The 25117-nt window shown below is 34.4% G+C and overlaps 1 protein-coding gene across 9 annotated transcripts in view; it reads right to left on the reverse strand.

Annotated features, from left to right (window-relative positions):
- CCDC18 (coiled-coil domain containing 18) overlaps nt 1-25117 on the reverse strand; it is a 106932-nt gene that overhangs the window by 57698 nt on the left and 24117 nt on the right. For 8 of the 9 annotated variants that reach the window (XM_046009222.1, XM_046009215.1, XM_046009247.1 and 5 more), the window contains 9 exons: nt 24416-24537; nt 22563-22854; nt 19776-19900; nt 18791-18951; nt 11273-11496; nt 10016-10126; nt 9410-9541; nt 1272-1406; nt 822-899 (listed from right to left, as the gene is read on the reverse strand). In XM_046009222.1, the coding sequence (XP_045865178.1) occupies nt 822-899; nt 1272-1406; nt 9410-9541; nt 10016-10126; nt 11273-11496; nt 18791-18951; nt 19776-19900; nt 22563-22854; nt 24416-24537 (1380 nt within the window). The remainder of the gene's footprint in view (nt 1-821; nt 900-1271; nt 1407-9409; nt 9542-10015; nt 10127-11272; nt 11497-18790; nt 18952-19775; nt 19901-22562; nt 22855-24415; nt 24538-25117) is intronic. The other variant, XM_046009212.1, reaches the window with a different exon arrangement.

The following is a 25117-nucleotide window of genomic DNA, read 5'->3' on the forward strand; positions in this document are numbered from 1 at the left end:
TGGATTAAAAACCGAGTACTAGGCAAAAATAACACTGGATTTTTAAAATATTCCTTATATTCAAGCCATATATGACAGAATAAATATGCTGATAACAGCATGGTTGGACCTATTTTTAACATTAAAATGCAAAGGAGAAATATCAAATATATATTAAGTACTTATTAAACTTTGAGTAACTGAGTATGTACTAAGCTATTATAGGTACCTCATTTCATCTCCTCCTCATACTGACCTTACTCCAGAGTATTACTGTCTATTTTACTGATGAAAAAGTTAAAGTTCAGAGACTTAAATGAACTAGCCAGGGTTAAAGTTAACTAGAAAGCACTCTGAAATCAGAACTGAAACTCAAGTCAACTCAGCTCCCATACCCAATCTTTTAACCATGAAGACAGAGTAGCCATGAAACTGTATTTTATCTGGAAATTCTGATTTTACCCTTAATCTTATAGCAGAACTGGTAAAAGAAGCAAAACTCAACTGCTTGTAGATTCATCTCCCTTCACTTCTTCTTTTAATTATTTACTGGTAATGTTAATAAGCAGTTACAGTTAAAAAACATTTTTCATTAAAAAAGAAGCCTTACTTCAGCAAAAAAAAAAAAGAGATAATCCACAAAACAGATTATCAACAATGAAATAATTAAGATTATAATTCACAATGAAGAAAATATACTCACAGAAACTAAGTTCACTGACTCAGGTAAAACCTTTAGTTGTGAGTTTTTATCCAAGTAATTTTTACAACTTATAGAGAAAAGTGTAAAAGCCACAGAATGTCTCTATTAAAAAAAAATTTAAAAAAATTAACATACTGGCCTTGATTGTTTCTTCAGATACTTGGTTCTGCAATGTTCGCAAAGCTTCATCTTTCTTCATGTTTTCCTTTTCCATCTCCTAAAAACACATAGATTAGTAGCAAAAATATGAGTACATGTATAAATATTTTAATTTTAGCATTACTAATAGGCTGTTAAGTAACTGATTTAATTAGAATAAAGGTAGGTTATAGAAACTAAGTATTTGTCAGCATTTAAACAGCACTTTCAGGGGCACCTGGCTGGCTCAGTCAATTAAATGTCTGCCTTTGGCTCGGGTCATGATTGAGCCCTGCATTGAGCTTCCTGCTCAATGGGAGTTTGCTTCTCCCAGTCTCTCCCTACTTGTGCTCTCTGTTGCTATCTCTGTCTCTCTCAAATGAATAAATTAAAAAATTAAAAAATGAATAAATAAATACAATAAACAGCACTTTTACAAAGATGATTTTACCCCTTTGCTTTCCGTTAGGAGTCTGTCTAGCGATTCAAGATGATGTTGTTTACATATTATATCTTGCTGCAAAATGGACATAGTCTTTTCTTGTTCTTTAAACTGTTGGTCTTTTTTCTCTAGTTGAGATTCAAGCTAAACATAAAAACATGATTTATTAACTTTCATATAATTTTTTAAAAATCATGAAACATGTTATGTACAGAAAAGAATATAATACTCCCAAGTTAAATTACAACTGAAATTAAATAGACATTTGCATTGTGCCAAATTTCCTTCAGTTTCTCTCCCTTGAGAGAAGAGTTGAAATCACATAGCCAGGTCTTCTCTCTCATCAATACAGTCGATTTCCTCCCTCATCAATAGAGCTGACCCTTGGCCAGCACAGGTTTGAATTGTACAGGTCCACTTATATGAGGATTTTTTACAGTATAGTGCTATAAATGTATTTTTTCTCTTCCTTATGATTTTTTAAATCACATTTTCTTTTCTCTTGCTTACTTAATGGTAAGAATACACTATATAATACATGTAACATACAAAATATGTATTAGTTAACTCTTTTATTATCACCAAGGCTTCTGGTCATGAGTAGGCTGTTAAGTTTTTGGGGAGTCAAAAGTTAGATGTGAATTTTCAACTGTGTAGGAGGACTGTGCCCCTAACCCTTAAGTTGTTCAAAGGTCAAATGTACTCTGCTGATATGGTCTGTATTATTCTCTGGCATGTTTCTCACACATGTTTTTTGTGTTTACTACTTACATAGGCCTATGAATGATATGTAATATATTTTTATTTTGAAATTTTACACAGACAATATCAAAACATATCCAAGTTTTAGTGACTTGATTTTTTTACTCAATATTATTTTAGATATTCATCCCTGGATAGTTATCCATGTATCCATATGTGGATCTAGTTCATTGCTTTTTCTAACAGTACAGTATTCCATTGTAACAACAAACTACAGTTTGTCTTCTCTTCTACTCAAGAACAGTTTAATATTCTATTTTTCACCATCGCAACAATGTTAAATACATCCTGTATGCATGTCCCTTTATGTATTAGAGTTTCTTTAGAATAGATCACCTAGAAGTGGACTTTCTGTTTGTAGGATAAGCACATTTCCAATTTCATTAGGTATTTCTCTTCAAAGTGCATCAAAATTTATGCTTATATTAGAAATGTATAAGATCCTCATCCCACAACTTCAACAATAACTGGTGTTATCAAAATTTCAAAATACCTTTGTGAAGACAAAATAGGAAATTACTGATATGTGTATATGCATATATGTGCATATTATATACAAGAGTGCAAAAATTATGTGATATATATAACACTCACATAAGTATATAATACAAATATGGCAGAACAAGGTTAACTAGAAAGTATTAAAACTAAGGAACTCTGAGGGGTGCCTGGGTGGCTCAGTGGGTTAAGTCTCTGCCTTTGGCTCAGGTCATGATCTCAGGCTCCTGAGAATGAGCCCCGCATCCAGCTCTCTGCTCGGCAGGGAGCCTGCTTCCCCCTCTCTCTCTGCCTGCCTCTCTGCCTACTTGTGACCTCTCTCTGTCAAGTAAATAAATAAAATCTTTAAAACAAACAAAACTAAGGAACTCTGAAAACACTCAAATGAAAATAATCAAATAACAAATTAGAGGAACAGAACAAATAAAGATGGAAGAAAAGTGAACAGAGCCTAAAGGACCTGCTGGACACCATCCAGTAGACCAAAATGCAGATTATGAGAGCAGAGGAGAGGGAAAAAAGACACTGAAAATATCTGAAGAAATAATGATTGAAAATATCTAAATTTGGGGCACCTGGCTGGCTCAGTTGGAAAAGCACGCAACTCCTGATCTCAGGTCATGAGTTTGAGTCTCATGTTGGGTGTAGAAATTACTTGAATAAAAACTTAAAAAAAAAAAAAGAAAGAAAATTTCTGAATTTAATGAAAGACACAGATAAAAACATCCAAGAATCTCAACTCCAAGAAAGATGAACTCAAAAGGGAACTGCATGAAGACATAGTATAATGAAAACTTTCTAAAGACAGGGGCGCCTGGGTTGCTCAGTAGGTTAAAGCCTCTGCCTTCAGCTCAGGTCATGATCCCAGGGTCCTGGGATCGAGCCCCACATCAGGCTCTCTGCTCAGCAGGGAGCCTGCTTCCTCCTCTCTCTGTGCCTGCCTCTCTGCCTACCTGTGCTCTCTGTCTGTCAAATAAATAAATAAAATCTTAAAAATAAAAAAACTTTCAAAAGACAGAGAAAGAATCTTGAAATCATGAAGAGTTAAATGAATAATCACATACAAGGATCCACAATAACATTACAAGCAGATTCTCATCAGATACTTTGGAAGCCAAAACACAATGTGTTGAAATGTCCACTAAGAATCCTACTATCTGGCAAAACTGTCCTTCCAAAGTAAGAGAGCAATTAAGACATTCCCAAATAAATAAATGCTGAGGGGGTTTTGGTCACTAGATATACCCTACCAGAAATGCTCAAAGGAGATCTACAAAGTGAAATGAAAGGACACCAGACAATAACTCAAAGCCATATGGAGAAATAAAACTCTCAATAAAGATAACTGCAAGGATAATTAAAAATCTAGTATTACTCTAACAATGGTTGTAATTACACTTTTTGTTTTCTATAGGATTTAAGATTCTAATAAATTTAATGAAGAAAAAACCAGTTAGTGTAATTTATTAGTATAAATTTGGTTTGCATTTCCAAGTCTTCTTTTCTACATAATTTGAGAGACTAATACATTTGAATGAATTATTAGCTTATGTTTTAGGGCATACAATGTATAAAGAAATAATTTTGTGACATTAACATTAGAAAGGAGTGAAAATGGAGCTGTAAAAGGAACAATTTTTGTATATTACTGAAGTCAGGGTGGTACAAATTCAAATTAGAATAATAAAACTTTAGAATATTAAATGTAATATCCATGACAACCACACATATAGCAATACAATATTCACAAAAGAGAATGGAAATGAGAAAATAATTTTAAAATTTCACTACAAAAAACAAACTAAATTCAAAAGGAGATAGTAATGTAGGAAAGGAGGGACAAAAAAGCTATAAGGTCTATAGAAAACAAACAGCATGATGACAAAAGTAAGTCAGTGTCTATCAGTATTTACTTTAAATATAAATGGATTAAACTCTCCAGTCAAAAGATAGAGACTGACAGAAGATAAAACACATGATTCAACTACAGTTGTCCCTTGAACAATGAAGAGATTAGGGTGGTTGACTGCATGTGCAGTTGAAAGTCAGTGTATAACTTTTGTCTCCACAGAAATTTAACTACTAATAGCCTGCTGATGACCAAAGCCTTACCAATAACATAAAGAGATTAACACATATTTTGTATCTTACATGTATCATATTCTTATAATAAAATAAGCTAGAGGAAGAATATTAATAAAATCATAAGAGAAAATACATTTACAGTACTGCTTTAAAAAATTCACAAATAAGTGGACCCATGTAGTTCAAACTCACGTTGTTCAAGGGTAAACTGTATATTCTGTTTATAAGAGACTCACTTGAGATCCAAAGACACAAATGTGTTGAAAGTGAAAGGACAGAAAAAGATATTCCATGCAAATAAGTAACCAAAAGAGAGCAGGGATACCTACATAAATACCAAATAAGACACTTTATATCAAAAAAGGTTTTAAAAGACAAAGAAGGACACTATTTACTAGAAGGCTCAAAATAGTAGTGATATTTAATAATTATAAAGTTTACTCATGTAATGACAGATCTTCAAAATATATGAGGCAAAAACTGACAGAACTGAAGGGAAAAATAGACAGTTCTACAAAAATAGTTGGAAACTTCAATACCCACTCATAATAATTAGAAAACCAGACAGAATATAAGTAAGGAAAAAAAGGACTTAACATAATAAATCAACTAGATCTAATAGACATATACAGAACACTCTACCCAACAACAGAATACACATTCTTCTCAAGTGTGAAGGGGACATTTTGCAGGATAGACCATGTTAGGCCACAAACTGAAATTTCAACAAATTTAAAAGTACAGATATCATTCAAAGTATCTTCTCCAACAACAACCAGATGAAATTAGAAATGAATAATGAAAGGAAAATTTAAAAATTCACAAGATTGGGACATTAACTAAACAACAGATTTTTAAACAATCAATGAATCAAAGAATTCACAAGGGAAATTAGAAGATAATCAGGAGACAAATGAAAACAAAAACACCACTTACCAAAACTTAAGAGACACAGCCAAGTGGAGCTAAGGGGTAATTTACAGCTATAAATGCTTACATTCAAAAACAAAAAAGATCTCAAGTCAATAATTTAACTTAAAAACATAAGGAACTAGAAAAAGAAGAACAAACCAAACCCAAAGCCAGTTGAGGGAAGGAAAGAATAAAGATTACAGTAAAAATGAACAAAATGGAGAACAGAAAACAAAGTATATCAATGAAATGAAAAGCTAGCTCTTAGAAAAAACAAAACTGATAAATCTTTAGCTGAGTAGATTAAAAAAACAGAGAAGGCAAATTACCAAAATCAGAATTGAAAGTGGGGATAGTACTGCCAATTATAGAGAAACAAAAAAGGTCATAAGGGAGTACTATGAATAAGTAACTATATGCCCATAAACTGAATAATCTAAATGAAATGGACACATTCTTATGAATCAAAACCTACAAAGACTATATAAGGAAGAAACAGATCATTGAATAATGACCTAAAACTAGTAAGAGGTTCAATCAGTAATCAAAAGCTCCCAACAAAGAAAAGCCTTGAACCTGATAGATTCATTAGTGAATTCTACCAAACATTTAAAAAATACCAATGTTCTGTGAAGTGTGTAAACCTAGCAATTCACAGACCTGTACACCTGGGGATAAAAATACATTATATGTTTATTAAAAAAATAAAAAATTATAAAAAAAAATACCAATGTTCAACTTCAGCCACATGACAACTTCTTTCAAGATATGTCTCCAAAGACAAAGAAAACAAAAGCGAAAATGAACTTTTGGGACTTCATCAAGATCAAAATCTTCTGCACAGCAAAGGAAACAGTCAACAAAACAAAGAGGCAACCCATGGAATGGGAGAAGAAGATATTCGCAAATCACAGTACAGACAAATGGCTGATATCCAAGATCTATAAAGAAGTCCTCAAACTGAACACACACAAAACAGATAATCACATCAAAAAATGGGCAGAAGACATGAACAGACACTTCTCCAAAGAATACATACAAATGGCTAACAGACACATGAAAAAATGTTCATCATCACTAGCCCAGCAAGATTCAAATCGAAACCACATTGAGATACCACCTTATACCAGTTAGAACGGCCAAAATTAATAAGACAGTAAACAAGTGTTGGAGAGGATATGGAGAAAGGGGAACACTCTTCCACTGCTGGTAGGAATGCAAGTTGGTGCAGCTACTTTGGAAGACAGTGTGGAGATTCCTTAAGAAATTAAATATAGAGCTACCCTATGACCCTGCAATTGCACTATTGGGTATTTACCCCAAAGATACAGATGTAGTGAAAAGAAGGGCCATTTGTGCCCCAATGTTCTTAGCAGCAATGGCCACAGTCACCAAACTGTGGAAAGAACCAAGATGCCCTTCAATGGACGAATGGATAAAGAAGATATGGTCCATATACACAATGGAGTATTATGTCTCCATCAGAAAGGATGAATACCCAACTTTTGTATCAACGCAGATGGGATTGGAAGAGATTATGCTGAGTGAAATAAGTCAAGCAGAGAGAGTCAATTATCATACAGTTTTGCTTATTTGTGGAGCATAAGGAATAACATGGAGGACATGGGAAGATGAGGAGGAGAAGTGAGTTGGGGGAAATTGGAGGGGGAGATGAACCATGAGAGACTGTAGACTCTGACAAACTGAGGGTTTTGGAGGGGAAGGGGATGGGAGGCTGGGTGAGCCTGGTGGTGGGTATTATGGAGGGCACATATTGCATGGAGCACTGGGTGTGTGGTGCATAAACAATCAATTCTGAATTGATTTACTGAATCAATTTACTGAAATTCAGTAATCAATCAATCAATTTACTGATTTACTGAATTTACTGAAAAGAAATTTTAAAAAATAAATATAAATTTTAAAAAAATACCAACATTCAGGGGTACCTGGGTGACTTGGCCAGTTGAGCGTCTAATGATTTCTGCTGAGGTTATGATCTCATGGGATCAAGCAACACATTGGGTTCTATGCTCAGTATGGAGTCTGCTTGAGATTCACTCCCTCTGCCCCTCTGCCCCTCCCTCCACTTCCCTCCACACTCTCTTTCTCCCTCTGTCAAAAAAAATATAAAATACCAGTCTTTCTCAAACTTTTCCAAAAAGGTTAAGAAAGTGAGAACACTTTTTAACTAATTCTGAGACGAGATTTAACATGATAGTAAAACCAGACGAAGACACAAATGGAAAACTACAGATCAATATCCCTTATGAACATAATGCTAAAATCAATATAGAACTAATAATCCAAATTCAGCAGCATGGTAAAAGGATTATACACTATGATCAAGTGGGATTTATTCCTGAAATGCAAGGGTGGTTCAACTTGTAAAAATCAATCAATGTAATACACCATATAAACAGAATGAAGGAAAAAACCCATGATCATCTCAACTGATGCAGAAAAGTTGACAAAACTCAACACGCTTTCATGATAAAAACACTCAACAAACTAGGAATAAAAAACAACTACCTTAGCCTAATAAAAGCCATATATGGAAAACCTACAGCTAACACCATACTGAAAATGGTGAAGAACTAAAAGCTTTTCTCCTAAGATCAAGAACAAAACAAGGATGCCCCCTTTCACTTCTTTTCACCACAGTACTATAAGTTCTGGCCAGAGCAGTCAGTGTCCATTAGTAGATAAATTGATAAGCAAAATATGGTATATACAGACAACAGAATATTACTCATTCTTATAAAAGAAGTAAGTTCTGCAATATGCCACAACATGGATGAGCCTCGAGGACATTATGCTAAGTGAATTAAGCCAGTCACAAAAAGACAAATAATGTATGATTCCGCTTACATGAGGTACTTAGAGTAGCCAAAATCCTTGGGACAGAAGAAAGTAGAATGATGGTAGCTAGGGGATAGGGGAGGGGATAATGGGAGGTATTATTTAATAAGTATAGAGTTGCCGTTCTGATATTATCCCACATGTCCCTTAGGCTCTGTTCTTTTTCCAAATCTTTTTTTCTCTCTGTTGCTCAGACTGGGTAATGTTATTGCTCTATATTTCAAGCTCATATTTTTTTAAATTTTTTTATAAACATATAATGTATTTTTATCCCCAGTGGTACAGGTCTGTGAATCGTCAGGTTTACACACTTCACAGCACTCACCATAGCACATACCCTCCCCCATGTCTATAATCCCACTTCCCCTCTCCCAACCCCCCCTCCCCCCCAGCAACCCTCAGTTTATTATGTGGGATTAAGAGTCACTTATGGTTTGTCTCCCTTCCAATCCCACCTTGTTTCATTTATTCTTCTCCTACCACCCTAACCCCCCATGTTGCATCTCCAAGTCCTCATATCAGGGAGATCATATGATAGTTGTCTTTCTCCAATTGACTTATTTCACTAAGCATGATAGTGATAGTTCCATCCACGTCGTCGCAAATGGCAAGATTTCTTTTCTTTTGATGGCTGCATAGTATTCCATTGTGTATATATACCACATCTTTATCCATTTCTCTGTTGATGGATGTCTAGGTTCTTTCCATAGTTTGGCTACTGTAGACATTGCTGCTATAAACATTCCGGTGCACGTGCCCCTTCAGATCACTATGTTTGTATTTTTAGGGTAAATACCCAGTAGTGCAATTGCTGGGTCATAGGGTAGTTCTATTTTCACCATTTTGAGGAACCTCCATGCTGTTTTCCAGAGTGGTTGCACCATTCAAGCTCATATTTTTATACACACACACAAACACACACACACACATCACCCCCAATGGAGCATTATTCATTTCAACACAATGGAGTATTATTATTTACATTTAAAACGTAAAAGACATTTTAAAAGAAAAACATAGTATCTTACTCTTTCAATCTGCTTTTCCATTTCTTTATGCTGTTCAAGATGAATTTTCTTGGCCTTTTCAAAAGCTAAACAAATTTTCTCATGTTCTGTATTGATATTGGTTTCTAGACTTCTTATCTTCTCATTCTTTTCCTAGACATACAAATACACTTTAAAAGAATATAACTGACAACTAGTTTTACATAAAAGTACATAAGTAAAGCATTAAATTTGTCATACTCTATTCTTTGAAGAATCACAGTAGTTAATATGTAGAACTTCAAAAATATTTAAACAGTTACTGAAAAGACAAAATCGTTATTTAAAAAAAACTATCAAAATAAAGATTTAACTATTTCAAAGTACTGAAAAGCATATCAAAGAAGTATACCATTTCCTTCAAAATTCTACTATAATACAAATCAGAAATTACAGATAGCAACTTGCCATATAAGCCTATAAACTTAAAAATAAAGAAGCAAAAAAAATGAATCATCAGAAAAATTTAGTAGAATTTATACTTTCCTATTCAGTATACTGTACAACAATGACACTAAAACAAGCACGCTGTCACAAATCAAGTGCCTTAAAGTCATAGTGAATTTGTAGCCAAACAGTAATTTTTACCATAAGCTCCTGTTCTAGTTCTGCATTTTTTGCAGCAATAGAGGAATAAGCAACTATTTTTTCTTCCAGCTGTTTCTCAAGAGTTAAAAGTTGAGAACATTTCTTTGTCATCTGAAAACACATTGAAATAAATAATTATTTCTTAAAAATTGCTTTTAAAGATAAGTGACAATTTAGAAGAAAAATAGTGGAGGGAAGACCAGATATATGACAGATTGTTCCATCTATGTAATACATAAGTAGTTTAATTCTGACCCCTATGTCCAAATATGACTGCATCCTAACCCCTTCTTAAAAGTAGCTGTTAAAGACTGAAATTAGTATAAAAAAATGTTAAGAGTAGCTATTTCTGGGTGTGGAATTATTAATGATTTATTTTCTTCTTTGTCCTTTCTGTAGTTTCAACAAGACTATGTTAATTTTGTAATTTAAAAAGTTATTAATCTCAGTACTAGAGAATTTTCTAAGTAAGCGGATGGCATAATTTAGATTTAGACTAACTAAATATCCTTTTCCATTACTTAGGTAATGAAACTTTTCCCTAAGTGTGGGGTAAAGATTTTAAAATGAGAAATCAGGCATTTTAAAAGTACTCCTATCAAAAAAAAAGTATTCCTACAGACAGCATCAGCTTCAGTCTAACATGTGAATATAACATATACACATGTGGTTCTGGTCTACAATTACCTAAGAAGGCATCCTTATTCTGTCCTCAATAGAAATGAAGATCAAATACTCACAAAACATGCATTATGCAATTTTCAAAATGTAATCCAATCATATCTGCATCAGAATCATATGCACTTGTTCACAAATGGAGATTTCTAAGCATGACTCCATACCTACTGAATCAGAATCATTAGAACAGTACCCAAAATCTGCACGTTTAATAGGCATCTCAGCTCATTCTGCTGTTACTAACATTCAAAATCCTCTATTATCACTTTTTTTCCTCTAATTACATAATCCAAATTCTTGACTTGTTGAACATTTATTAGCCATGTTAACTTATACTTGGAAGAAATAATAGACTGAGATACATTAGAAGTTCCACCATATTTGAGACCTGCTAGCCACTAGAGAGTAATTTCTTACTTTTAACATAGGTTAAAACTCAAAGGTTTCCAAATATGATTTTAAAAGATTTTATAACTGATGTATAAATCTGGACTTACACATCCAACTCTGACACACCTCTACAGGACCTTTTTTCTTGTCTCCACAGTTAGTACATACAAACAGCTAATTCAAGCTTACTTCACTTTCCAGTTTGCTAGAGTTTGAAGCTTTCTCCAGCAGCTCCTCTTGTATCAGCTGAAACTGACTAGTTCTGTGGGCCATGTTAACCTTCAAATCAGAATTCTCAGCTTCTATTTGCATCAACTTAGCACGTAGTTCTTCTATTCCAGAAGCAAGTCTTTGTCTTTCTCTTTCATACTGCTTATTCACAGTATATTGATTTTGGTCTTTCATTCTTTCTGCTAACAAACATAGAAGGAAAATTGTTCTGTATAAAACTTAAAGAATAGGGGTGCCTGGGTGTCTCAGTCTGTTAAGCATCTGCCTTTGGCTTGGGTCATGATTCCAAGGTCCTGGGATCAAGCCCTGTGTCAGGCTCCCTGCTTGGTGGATAGCCTGCTTCTCCTTCTGCCCCTCCTTGTGCTCTCTCACTCATTTGCTCTCGCTCTACCCCAAATAAAGTCTTTAAAAAAAAAAATCTTAAAAATCTTTTTAAAACAAGCTTAAATAAAAACCTATTAAATGTTGAAAGATTTAGTCATAAACAAAGTTTAATTTCTCATCTAAGAAATACTAAAGGGAATGGAGAATGAAACATACGTTAAGGAAAACATAATGAAGGAACAGAGTAAGTAAGGTACTTTCTATATTTAAGTATATAACAAAGTAGGAATAAATTCTTCAGAATCACTCACTTTTCTAGACTATTCCTTTATAACAGAAAGAGTCCTCTCACTCTAAAAGTACCCCCCCTTTTTTGGATGGAAAACATTGTTTTAAAACATCGATGGATGTTTTAAACGATGGAAAACATCATTTTAAAAAAAAAGCTGTGCTGTTTCCTTGAACTGAAGTTGACCATAAAATTTCTCTGGATTACCTGGAATCATTAAGAATATTTTGATACAGGGGCACCTGGATGGCACAGTTGGTTAAGCATCTGCCTCCTGCTCAGGTCATGATCCCAGGGTCCTGGGACAGAGCCCTGAATCAGGCTCTCTGCTCAGCAAGGGAGTCTGCTTCTCCATTTCCCTTCTGCCCTTCCCCCCGCTTATGTTTTTTTGCTCTCTCTCTCATGTTCTCTCTCTCTCTCAAATAAATAAATTATCATTAGCTCTATACTCTTTGATGTAAGAGAATTTGTAACATATTTATTAACACCTCTAATAACTAGCATGCACTCTGCTAATAATCTCATTACTCATCCCTATTCTAATCACTTAGCTAAATAATTTTCTCTGCTGTCATTTTTCCTGCCACCAGTCAATTATAATTGAAGATAGACCGTGATAGGTTAAAGACACATAAGTTAACCACTAGGGCAACCATTAAGAAAATAAAGAGGTATATGAGCCACTGGGTGGCTCAGTGGATTAAGCCGCTGCCTTCCACTCAGGTCATGATCTCAGGGTCCTGGGATTGAGCCCCGCATCCAGCTCTCTGCTCAGCAGGGAGACTGCTTCCTCCTCTCTCTCTGCCTGCCTCTCTGCCTGCTTCTGATCTCTCTCTCTCTGTCAAATAAATAAATAAATAAATAAAAATAAATTTTAAAATAAAATAATAAATAAAATAATAAATAATAAATAAATAATAAATATAAATAATATAATGTATAATAAATAAAATAATAAATAATAATATAAATAATAAATAAAATAAAAATAAAATAATAAATAAAAATAAATAAAATAAATAAAATAAAATAAAAAATAAATAAAATAAATAAATAAATAAATAAATAAAATCCTTAAAAAAAAGAAAATAAAGAGGTATAGTTAGCTAATCAATAGTAGAGACAAGAATGGAATACTAAAATATAACTGATCCAAAAGAAGGCAGGAAAGATGAATAAAGGCCATTAGAATAAATACCAAACAAACACCAAGATGACAGTTTTTCTCTCCCTCTTCCTTTGCCCCCCCACAAGGGGGCAAAAGTATTATTATTTAAATAAATAAAAATGTACTTGATGTAAATTTTACTTACAATAAAGTGCACCCATTTAATACATTTGGTCAAATGTTTGTTTTTTTCATAGGCTTATACCTTTGTAACTATCACCACAATCAAGACATCTAACATTTCCATCAGAAACAAATGGCCAACAGACATATGAGAGTGTTCAACATCACTGAGTATCAGGGAAATGCAAATCAAAACCTCAGTAAGATATCACCTCATGCCTGCCAGAACAGCTAAAATAAAAAACACATTTGGAAAACAATATGGAAGTTCCTTAAAAAGCCAAAAACAGAGGGGCGCCTGGGTGGCTCAGTGGGTTAAAGCCTCTGCCTTTGGCTCAGGTCATGATCCCAGGCCCTGGGATCATGGGCTCTCTGCTCAGCCGGGAGCCTGCCTGCCCCCCACTGCTTCCCTCTCTGCCTACTTGTGATCTCCGTCTGTCAAATTATTTGAAATAGATAAATAAATTATTTAAAAGAAAACCAAGCAGAATTATTTATGATTTAGTAATTTTACTACTGGGTGTATACCCCAAGAAAATGAAAACACTAACTCAAAAAGATATATGCACCCCTATATTTATCCCATTATTATTTACAATAGCCAAGATATGGGAGCAACCTAAGTGTCCATCGATAAATGAATGGATAAAGAAGATAGGGTGTGGGTGTTTGGGTGTGGGTGTTTATAAAATGGAATATTACATTTCAGTAATATCAGCCATAAAAGTAATATCAGCCATAAAAAATAAAAAATAATGAGATTGTGCCATTTGGTACATAAATGGACCTAGAGGATATAATGCTAACTGAAATAAGTCAGAGAAAGACAAATACTCTTTGATTTCACTCACATGTGGAATTTGAGAAACAAATGAACAAAGAAAAAAAGACAAAAATACACTCATAGATGGAGAACAAATTGGTTGTTGCCAGAGGGTGGGGAAAGAGTTAAATAGATAAAAGGGATTGAGTACATTTATCATGATGAATGCTGAGTAATGTATAGAAATGTTGAATTACTATATTGTATACCTGAAGCTAACATAACACGCTATGGTAATTATACTTTAATTAAAAAAAAAAACAACCCAAAACCAGAGAAACATTCCCGCAGGATCCCTTGTACTCCTTCTCAGTTTTCTTTGGGTTTAATTGTCTTTAACTTTTCTTACAGTGAAAGCTTAGATTATTGACTTTAAACATTTCTTCCTTTCTAATCTAAGTGTTTTAAGGTATAAAATTATCTTTAGGCAATGCAGTAGCTGACACTAATTTTTATATGTTGTATTTTCATTTTATTTACTTCAAAATATCCTATAATATCTTTTATGTGTGTTTATTTCCAAATATTTAGAATTTTCTGGCTATTTTTTTGTTATTAGTAGTGGACATTAGATTGTATGAATGAACCTGATTTCAGTTTTTTTTAAATTTCAGTTTTTTAAAATGTTTTGAGACTTCATTTATTGTCCAGCATATGGAGTATCTTGATATTTTAAATACATTTGAGAAAATTGTATATTCTGGTGATTACTGTATATAGTGAATGTCAATCATATTAAACTTTTTTTTTTTAAGATTATTTATTTATTTATTTGACAGAGAGAGATCACAAGTAGGCAGAGAGGCAGGCAGAGAGAGGGGGAAGCAGGCTCGATGCAGGACTCGATCCCAGGACCCTGAGATCATGACCTGAGTCATGCCTAACCCACTGAGCCACTCAGGTGCCCTGCCCCCTCTTAATGATTTTCTTTATACTTGTTCTATCAATTACTGAGAAAGTACTTTTGAAATCTTCAGATATATATGTGGGCTTGTTAATTTATCCTTCTAGTTCTGTCAGCCTCAACTCTGATTTGTCCAAAATTAATATAGTTGTTCCAGCTATTTTTTATTGATATATAATTGACATATAACACTATATTAGTTTCAGGTGTATGACATAATGATTTGGTATATGTATGTATTTTGAAATGATTACTACAATAAGTCTATTTAATATGCATCATCACATATAGTTACAAATTTTAGGGAGGGATGACAGCTTTTGAGATCTTCTCTCCTACATAAACAATGAATCCTGGAACACTGCATCAAAAATGAATGACTAACATAACACAATAAAGAAAAAGAAAGATATTCTCTCCCAACAATTTTTATACATCTAATACGGTATTACTAACTATAGTTATCATGCTATATATCACATCTCCAGGATTTGTTTATATTATAACTGAAAGTTTGTACCTTTTGACCACATTTACCCATTTTCCCCACCCCTAAGTCCTGCCTCTGGCAAACACCAATTTGTCCTCTATAAGTTTGTTTTGTTGTTTTGACATTTCATACATAAGCAAGATCATGCAGTATTTGTCTTTCTCTGCCTGACTTGTTTAACCTAATGTCCTCAATGTTCATCCATGTTGTCACAAGTGGCAGGGTGTCTTTTTTATGGCCAAATAACATTTCAGTGTGTGTGTGTACATTATATACATATATATAGTATAGGAGTGCAGACATCTTTTCAAGATAGTGATTTCAGGGGGCTGGGAGGATGGAGTAACCAGATGATGGGTATTAAGGAGGGCACATGTTGTGATGAGCACTGTGTGTTGTATGCAACTAATGAATCATTGAACACTACATCAAAAACTAATGATGTATTATATGATGGCTAACTGAACACAATAAAAAAAAAAGATAGTTATTTCAGATGTCAGATAAATACTCCAAACTGGAATTACTGCAACATATGGTAGCCCTATTTTTAATTTTTTGAGGAACTTCCATACTGTTTTCCAAAGCAACTGTACAATTTATGTGATCATCAACAGGGCACAAGGGTTCCCTTTTCTTCACATCCTCACCAATGCTTATTTCTTGCCTTTTTGATGATAGCCATTCTGACAGATGTGGGGTGATACGTCATTGTGGCTTTGATTTGCATTTCCCTGATGATTAGTGCTGTTGAGTATCTTTTCATGTGTTTGTTTACCATGTGGATGTCTTCTTTGGAAGAATGTCTATGTAGATCCTCTGCCCACTTTAAAAAAATATTTTATTTGAGAGAAAGAGACAGCTAGGGGAGAAGCAGAGGGTGAGGACAAGCGGACTTTACACTGAGTGTAAATCCAACTTGGGGCTCGATTACACGACCCTGAGATCAAGACTGAGTTGAAATCAAGAGTCTGATGCTCAAAACTGGGCCAGGTGCCCCACCTCTGCCCATTTTTTTAAATTAAATTTTTTTGTACTGAGTTGTAGGAATTTTTATGTATGGACATTAATGCCTTATCAGATATGATTTACAAATGCTTTCTCCCACTTTACAGGTTGTCTTTTCTTTTGCTGGAGAGAAGCTTTTTAGTTTGATATAGTCCTACTTATTTTTACTTTCTTGTTTTTGATTTTGGTGTCAAGTCCAAAAGAAAATCATCATAAAGACTGATATCTAGGAGCTCTTTTCTTACATTTTCTTCTAGTTTTATGGTTTCAGGTTTTATATTCGTCCATAATCCATTTTGAGTTGATTTTTATCTGTAAGATAGTAGTATACTTTCATTCTTTTGCATTTGGCTATTCAGTTTTCCTGACAGTGTTTATTGAAAAGGCTATCCTTATCCTATCGAATGTTCTTATCTCCTTTGTTGTAAATTAACTGGCTCCTTATGCATAGGTTTTGGTCTCTATGCTGTTCCACTGATCTATGTCTGTTTTTAATGGCAATACCACACTGTTTTAAATATTATAGCTTTGTAATATAGTTAGAAGAAGGAAGTGTGATGCCTCCAGCTTTGTTTTACTTTCTCAAAATAACTTTGGCTATTGGGTCTTTTGTGGTCCCATACAAATTTTAGGATTGTTCTACTGTTCTATAAAAATGCCATTGGAGGGCGCCTGAGTGGGTCAGTCAGTAAAGCATCTGCCTTCAGCCCAGATCATGATCCCAGGGTCCTGGGATTGAGTCCTACATCGGAATCCCTACTCAGTGGAGTCTGCTTCTCCCTCTCTCTTTGCCTCTCTCCTCTGCTTGTGTGTGCTCTCTCTTTCTCGCTCAGATAAATAAATCTTTAAAAAAAAAAAAGAAAAGAAAAATATATCTTTATATTAAAAAAAAAAAAAAAAGGCATGGCGCCTGTGTGGCTCAAAGGGTTAAGCCTCTGTCTTCGGCTCAGGTCATGATCTCAGGGTCCTGAGATCGAGCCCCACATCAGGCTCTCTACTCAGCGGGGAGCCTGCTTCCCCTCTCTCTCTACATGCCTCTCTGCCTACTTGTGATCTCTCTCTCTCTCTGTCAAATAAATAAAATCTTAAAAAAAATAAAAAATTATAAAAAAATTTTTTTTAAAGCCACTGGAAAGGAGCTAGAAAAAGATCAACAAACAAAGCCTAAAGCCAGGAGAAGGGAAATAAAGATTAGACCAGAAATAAATGATATAGAAACAAACAAAAAAAGAAACCCAGAACAAATCAATGAATTTCAAAGAACTGGTTCTTTGAAAGAATAAAACTGATAAACCCTGAGTCAGATTTATCAAAACGAAAAGAGAGGGGAACCTGGGTGGCTCTGTCAGTTAAGCGTCTGCCTTTGGCTCAGATCATGATGTTGGGGTCCTAGGATTGAGCCCTGCGTTAGGCTCCCTGCTCAGCGGGGAGTCTGCTTCACACTCTCCCTCTGCCCCTACCCTGCTCATGCTTTCACTCACTCTGTCTCTCTCAAATTAATAAATAAAAAAAATCTTTAAAAAGAGAGAGAGAGAAAGGACTCATAGATAAAATCATGAATGATGACAGATCAGACCAATACCACTGAAAAACAAATATTAAAAGCATATTATGAAAAATTATATGCCACCCAGTCAGACAATCTGGAAGAAACGGATGCATTCCTAGAAACATATAAACTACCAAAACTGAAACAGGAAGTAACAGAAAACCTGAACAGACTGATAACAAACAAAAAAATTGAATCAGTAATCAAAAATCTCCCAACAAAAAAACGTCCAGGGCCAGATGGCTTCCCAAGGGAATTTTACCAAACATTTAAAGAAGAGTTAATACCATTCTTAGACTGTTCCAAAAAATTGAAATGGAAAGAAAACTTCCAAATAGCCCAATGTGGGGCTCGATCTCATAACCCTGAGATCAGACCTGAGACAAAACCAAGAGTTGGATGTTTTAACTGCTGGATGTTTTAAACTGGACGTTGTAACTGCTACCCAGGTGCCCCATAATGCAAAGTTCAACAACTTTGAAATTTTTGCTGTCTTACCAACCCAAACTAGTACTAACAGATTATTGATAATAGACACTAAACTTTTGATAATCCATTTCTCTAAAAAATTATCATAAAAGACTTAGAATTAAGGGCCACCTGGGTGGTTCAGTCAGTTAAATGTCTGCCTCAGGTAATGATCCCAGGGTCCCTGCTCAGCGGGGAGCCTGATTCTCCCTCTGCCCCTCCCCCTGCTCATGCTTATGCTTCCCCCCTCTCCTCTCCCTTTTTAAGATTTTAAAATCTTAAAAAAAAAAAAGAGACCTAGAATTTAAAAATTCAATTTAATACACTCACCTAATTGGCTACCTCCTTGTTTTACCGGTTCTGTCTCTAAACTATTTAATTTGCCACTTTCTTGTTTGTCATTACAAGCAATAAGACTCTTAGATAACTGATTTGCAGCCAGGTTTGCCTGAAGCTTTTGAATTTCTGCCTCCTTTATTGCAAGCTTAATCCTGGAACAAAATAAAATACACCAAAAATTATTAGAAAGATCCTATATAAATATCTCGTATCATTTTTACCTCGTTAGCAAAATTTTAAAACTCTGGTATTTGTTAACTATTAGGCAGGATGTAGAAATTCTTACACACCTTTGATTGGAATCTAAACTGGTTCCTCTGTTGTAAAAACTTGATAGTACCTAGTAAAACTAAAAATGTACACACACCGTGACCTCACAGCAATTCCATTTTGGAGAAACTCTGGCATATTGTAAAAGGAAACATGTAAACGTATATAATTTGGAGCACTGTTTATAATGGAAGAAAAGTAGAAACAAGGTAGCTATCAATAAATAGTGATACAGTTATAGGATAGACTCCTATATAGTTAGCTACTAAAACTAACCATACTAATCCACCCATTGATTAGTCACTCTACCTACCTCAACATTTATGAATTTAAAAAATAATGCCGAGTGAAAAAGCAAAATTACAAACAATATAAGCACATAGTATATTTTCCATGTATGGATGTAAACATATACAAAATGGACTGAAGAATATACACCCAATTCAGGATGGTGGACACTTAGGAGGAGAATGAGATTAGTGTGAAGGAACATCCCATAATGTTTTTACTTTTTACTTAAACACATTTGAAAAAAATATCACAGAATGTTACAAAAGAATCAATTATTAGTTGTGGAAACACAGATATTTGTTATAATACTTGCAGAACTTTTCTGTACATTTTTCATCTTCTCAAAGCTTAATTTAATTACCAATTTTTAAAAAAACACTGTATTTACTGCAACTTCAGCATCTGAAAACCGTACCTCAATTCTGAAATCACCATTTTATTTGCCTCACAGCAGCCAATGTAATTGCCTTCCTTGTTTGAGAAACTACTCATCTGGTGTTTAGAAAGAGATGATTTAAAACCAAACATTTCTCTTTTTAACTGCAAATTTAAAAACAAACACATGTAAACTTACAACATCGATGATGCAACTGTTTTATTATTCAGAGCTCAAATTTTTAAAAATTGTGTGAATTAACAGAAATAACCTAAGGTCCATCAATAGGATAAATGTATAAATACATTATGAAATATTAAGATAGCAGGAAAACCACAAGAGTTAAAATAAACCTGCATTACATAAATCATTTGGAGACATCATATAACACAATATTAAGTGAAAAAACAACAGAGGCACATGTAGTATTTTCCAAAAATACATTAATAATGTATGTTTTTCTAGAGCATTCATATGTGGCAATATTTAAAATATAGCCAAGAAGGATACACATGAGTTTCAGAATAGTGCCTACCTCTGTATACAGATGGAAAGGACTGGGATCTAACACAGTACATAAAGAGGCTTTATTTATCTGCAAAATTTTATTCTAAAAAAGTCTGAAGTGGATATCACAATATGTTACTCAGATACACCAAGTGGTAGGTGCTTTTTTGTATGTTTAAACAATAGAGAAGTTTTCAAATTATTGTTAAAGGGGGTAAGATAAGCACTTAATGACTACTACCTTCAAATTATAACCAAACCAAGCTTCCTAGAAATGAAAAAAATTCACATTTCCAAACCACGTTATTCCTAGCATTGCATGAAACACAGGATCAAACATTTATTACCACACCAACTTCAGAATCACATAGAAAGTAATTCTTGATATTGAGTCAAATGAGAATATCAGTTTAAAAAGAATGCTCTTGGGCGCCTGGGTGGCTCAGTCAGTTAAGCAACTGTCTTCGGCTCAGGTCATGATCCCAGGGTTCTGGGGTGGAGCCTTGCATCAGGTTCCCTGCTCAGCGGGGAGCCTGCTTCTCTTCCTCCCTCTGCTCCTATCCTCACTTATTCTCTCTCTCTCTCACTTTCAAATAAATAAAATCTCTTTTAAAAATTAAAAAAATGAATGTGACCTGAACCTAATTACTATCAAATATCAAAAGTAAACAGTACATTAAAAACCTAAGCAAATAATCAGGATCCTAGGAAAGCAGATATAGCAGAGGTCTGGGAACCAAGAATCATGCATTCTAGTTTTAATTCTGCTACCAACTAGTTGTAAAAGCTACTTACTTCCTTGGTGCTATACTTCTTCAGCAATAAAATGGTGGTGTTGAATCAAGCAATTTCTAAGGCCCCTTTCAGCTTGTTAATTCCATGGTAGTTTAAAATTGGTAAGAATCTACCACCCATTCAAATATATTTGAAACTATCCATGAGATATTTATCTACGCTCTTCTCCTGATCTCACCCTTATCGTACATGTATCAATAATGAGTTCTGATACAGTTATATTTACTTTCTCCCTAATCTCACTTATATATATGGTCATATATATAACTGAAAGAGAAATGATGGCCGGCTGCTATCATAAAAACATTTTAATGTTCTGTGCATTCTAATAAATACATGAAAAGTCACACAACATTATTAGTCATTAGAAAAATGCAAATTAAAACTGCAATGTGATACCACTTTATACTCACTAAGAGGGCTATTATCTAAAAGACAGATAAGAAAAGATGTTGGCTAGGATGCAGAAAAACAGGAACAACCATACATTTCTGGTGAGAACCTAAAATGGTACAGCTACTCTGGAAAACAGTTTAACGTAACTTTACCATATGACACAGAAAGTCCACTCCGAGGTAACTATCTACTCAAGATAAATGAAAAGTATGTCCACAAAAACAGTTGTATGCAAATGTCCACAGTAGCATTGTTCTTAATAGTCCAAAAATAGAAGAAATCCAAATGTCTATCTAATGGTGAATAGATAAATAAAATGTGGTATATCCATACAATGGACTAATATTCAACAATAAAAGGAAATGAAGTACTGATATATGTCACAATGGATGATCCCCCCAAATTTTTAGAATGCAAGAAACCATATATTGTATAATTTTATTTATATGAAATGCTCAGAAAAGACAAATCTCTAGAGACAAGAAAGTAGATTAGTGGTTCCCTAGGGGTGGGTGTGGGTACAGGGACTAATTATAAATAAGCACAAGGGATCTTTTGGGGATGATAAAAATGTTTGAAAACTTGATCATGGTATTGTTCCAAAACTTGAAAGGTTACTAAAAATAACTGAACGGTACATTAAAATGAGTGAATTCTATGCTATGTCAATGTTACTTAAATGAAGCTATTTTTTAAAAATCCTGTGTCAGGGCGCCTGGGTGGCTCAATCAGTCAAGTCACTGCCTTCAGCTCAGGTCATAATCCCAGGGTCCTGGGATAGAGCCCCATGTCAGGCTCCCTGCCTTGGTGGAGAGCCTGCTTCTCCCTCTCCCTCTGCCTGCTGCTCTGCCTACTTGAACTCTCTGTAAAAAATAAATAAATAAATAAATAAATCCTGTGTCGTTCTTATATATGGCACCTCAGAGACTAAGACGGGGTGGAAGAGTAGAAAGGTTAAGTGCAGAGAAAGAAAGGGGATTAGACAGAAAAGAAATTCATGATTGAAAGTACAGATATGTAAAAATACATACATACATACATACATACATTTATACTAATAAAGCAACCACAAGATGATGACCTATCATAAAGCAGTTCAGTAAAATTTTCCTTTTCACCCATACTTACTGGCAACTGGGATATAACTTTTTCCAAACTTCTCAGTTCCACCCTTGAACTTTCTATTTCTTGTTGACACAAATCCAGTCGCTCATTCTGTGCTACAACACGGACCTTTAATTCTCGGTTTTCATTCATTAGAGAAAATTTTTCTCTAAGTACTTCTTCTTTGTCCTCTAATTCACTCTCTAGCTTCAGAATACTTTGCCTAGACTCAGTCAGTTGTGCCATAACTTCTGAATTTTTCACTGCCATAAGCCTTAATTTTTCTTTTCCGTTGTTATTTTCTTCTTTTAACTGCCTATGAAGAAACAAGCATAAAAATGAGAATAAAATATACATCTATTTCGGTAGTCATATTTAGTTAATCTCACTTTTAAAATATTTTAAAACTTTAATTCTAGAACAGCTTACCCTTACTGAGTGCCTACTTTCTGCACACCAGGCACCCACAACTTTATGTAGGCAGCACTAGTATCATTCTCTGTTTACAGATAAGGAAACCAAGCTATAGAAAGGTTATGAAACTTTGCCAGTGTCTCACAGTAAATAGGAGGGTAGGATAATTCCATTATCTTCAAAGCATTTCTGCTCCCTTTTGAAAAGTGTAAGACAGGAGATCTAACTCCAAAATCCTAATTCAACATATTGCAATATCAAGAAAGTTTTAAATTATATAAGGAAAAATCATGAACTATTAGCCATAACTCTAAGAAATAGTAATCAACAATTAACTGAATACTAAACAGTATGATTTTCAAATATATACACCCACACACACCCACATACACCTATAAAAACATGTCAAACATTAGAACAAGATAACCTTTAGAACTGCTGGTGAATGGATTAATGGATATAAAAATGTGGCACATCCATACAGCAGAATAATATTCAACAATAAAAAATTAAATACTGAAATACATCACAATGCATTCATAGTTTCCTATTTCACATTTTTAATGTCTCTGAAATGAGAAGTTTGGACTAAGTGATTCATCATGATTTGAAGAACACGTATTTTACTAACAAGCTAATGTCACACTATAAGGATAGTATGTGTGAGTTCATTTTCTCTAAATATATGCAAAGCAAATATGTTGATCACATTACTCTGTATTTACAAGTATATTAATATCAACATTTTATTGGTTAAGAATCCTAACGTTAGCACCTGAATGTTTAAAGCAGCAATGCCCACAATACCCAAACTATGGAAAGAACCTAGATGTCCATCAACAGATGTATGGATAAAGAAGAGGTGGTATATATATATAATGGAATACTATGCAGCCATCAAAAGAAGTGAAATCTTGCCATTTGCAATGACTTGGATGGAACTAGAGGGTATTATGTTTAGCAAAATAAGTCAATCAGAGAAAGACAACTATCATATGATTTCCTTATATGAGAAGTGGAGATGCAATGTGGGGGGTTTGGGGGGTAGGAAAAGAATAAATGAAACAAGATGGGATCGGGAGGGAGACAAACCAGAAGAGACTCTTAATCTCACAAAACAAACTGAGGGTTGCTGGAGGGAGGGGGGTCAGGAGAGGGTAGTGGGATTATGGACATTGGGAAGGGTATGTGCTATGGTGAGTGCTGTGAAGTGTGTAAACCTGGTGATTCACAGACCTGTACCCCTGGGGCTAATAATACATTATATGTTTATAAAAATTTTTTTAATTATTAAAAAAAAAAGAATCCTAATGTTGCACCTAGAAAACAATTTCAGTCACGAAACCTATCTTTCTATGCAATTTAAGGCCATAATTACAATATACAAATATTCTATCTTAAAATGTTTCAGTTCTTTCTTCATTTCCACACAAAAATCCTTTTTCCACAACAGGATACTGTACCTTAATTTCTCTTTCAGAATTTCAAGGTCACTTTTGTATAGACCACACTTTTCCTGTAGCCTTTTATTTTCTTTTTCACAGCTAATTAGATTTTTCTCTAATATTTCTTCTTCAACTTGAACCTAAAACAATAATTTGTTTTAAGTGGACATACTACTGTGGTCATAAATTTTAGGTGTTCCAAAATAAAAAATAGTGACTTCAGAAATAAACATGAGAGTACAGTTCATATTCCACATGTTTAAGTCCCTGGTCTTATAGGGAAAGGAGCAAAGTAAACTTTCTTAGCAATAACAAAAGGCAAGGAGGGGGACTCGACCATCTGTCCAGAAATGGTTAAGGCCTGTGACAGAGGGGCAATGATACTACCATCTGAAAGCAAGTGTTGGCCTCCCAGGCACAGGCAAGCAACTCACGGAGGGATGCTACATCAAGTTAGTAAAGGCAAACTATACTGCAAATGCTCCGGAGTAATAATTCTTGAAATTGTAACCACTGAATACTCCCACTAAAATCAAATCTAAAACAGGTAAAAGTAAAGCGCCCAGGGAGTGCCTGGGTGGCCTCAGTTAAGCATCTGCCTTTAGTTCAGGTTATGATTCCAGGATCCTGAGATCCAGCCCCACGTCCAGCTGCCTGCTCAGCAGGAATCTGCTTCTCCATTTGCCCCTCCCCGCTGCTCATTCTTTCAATCTCTTTCTC

The sequence above is a fragment of the Meles meles genome, chromosome 1 (genome assembly GCF_922984935.1).
Source record: "Meles meles chromosome 1, mMelMel3.1 paternal haplotype, whole genome shotgun sequence".
NCBI lineage: Eukaryota > Metazoa > Chordata > Mammalia > Carnivora > Mustelidae > Meles > Meles meles.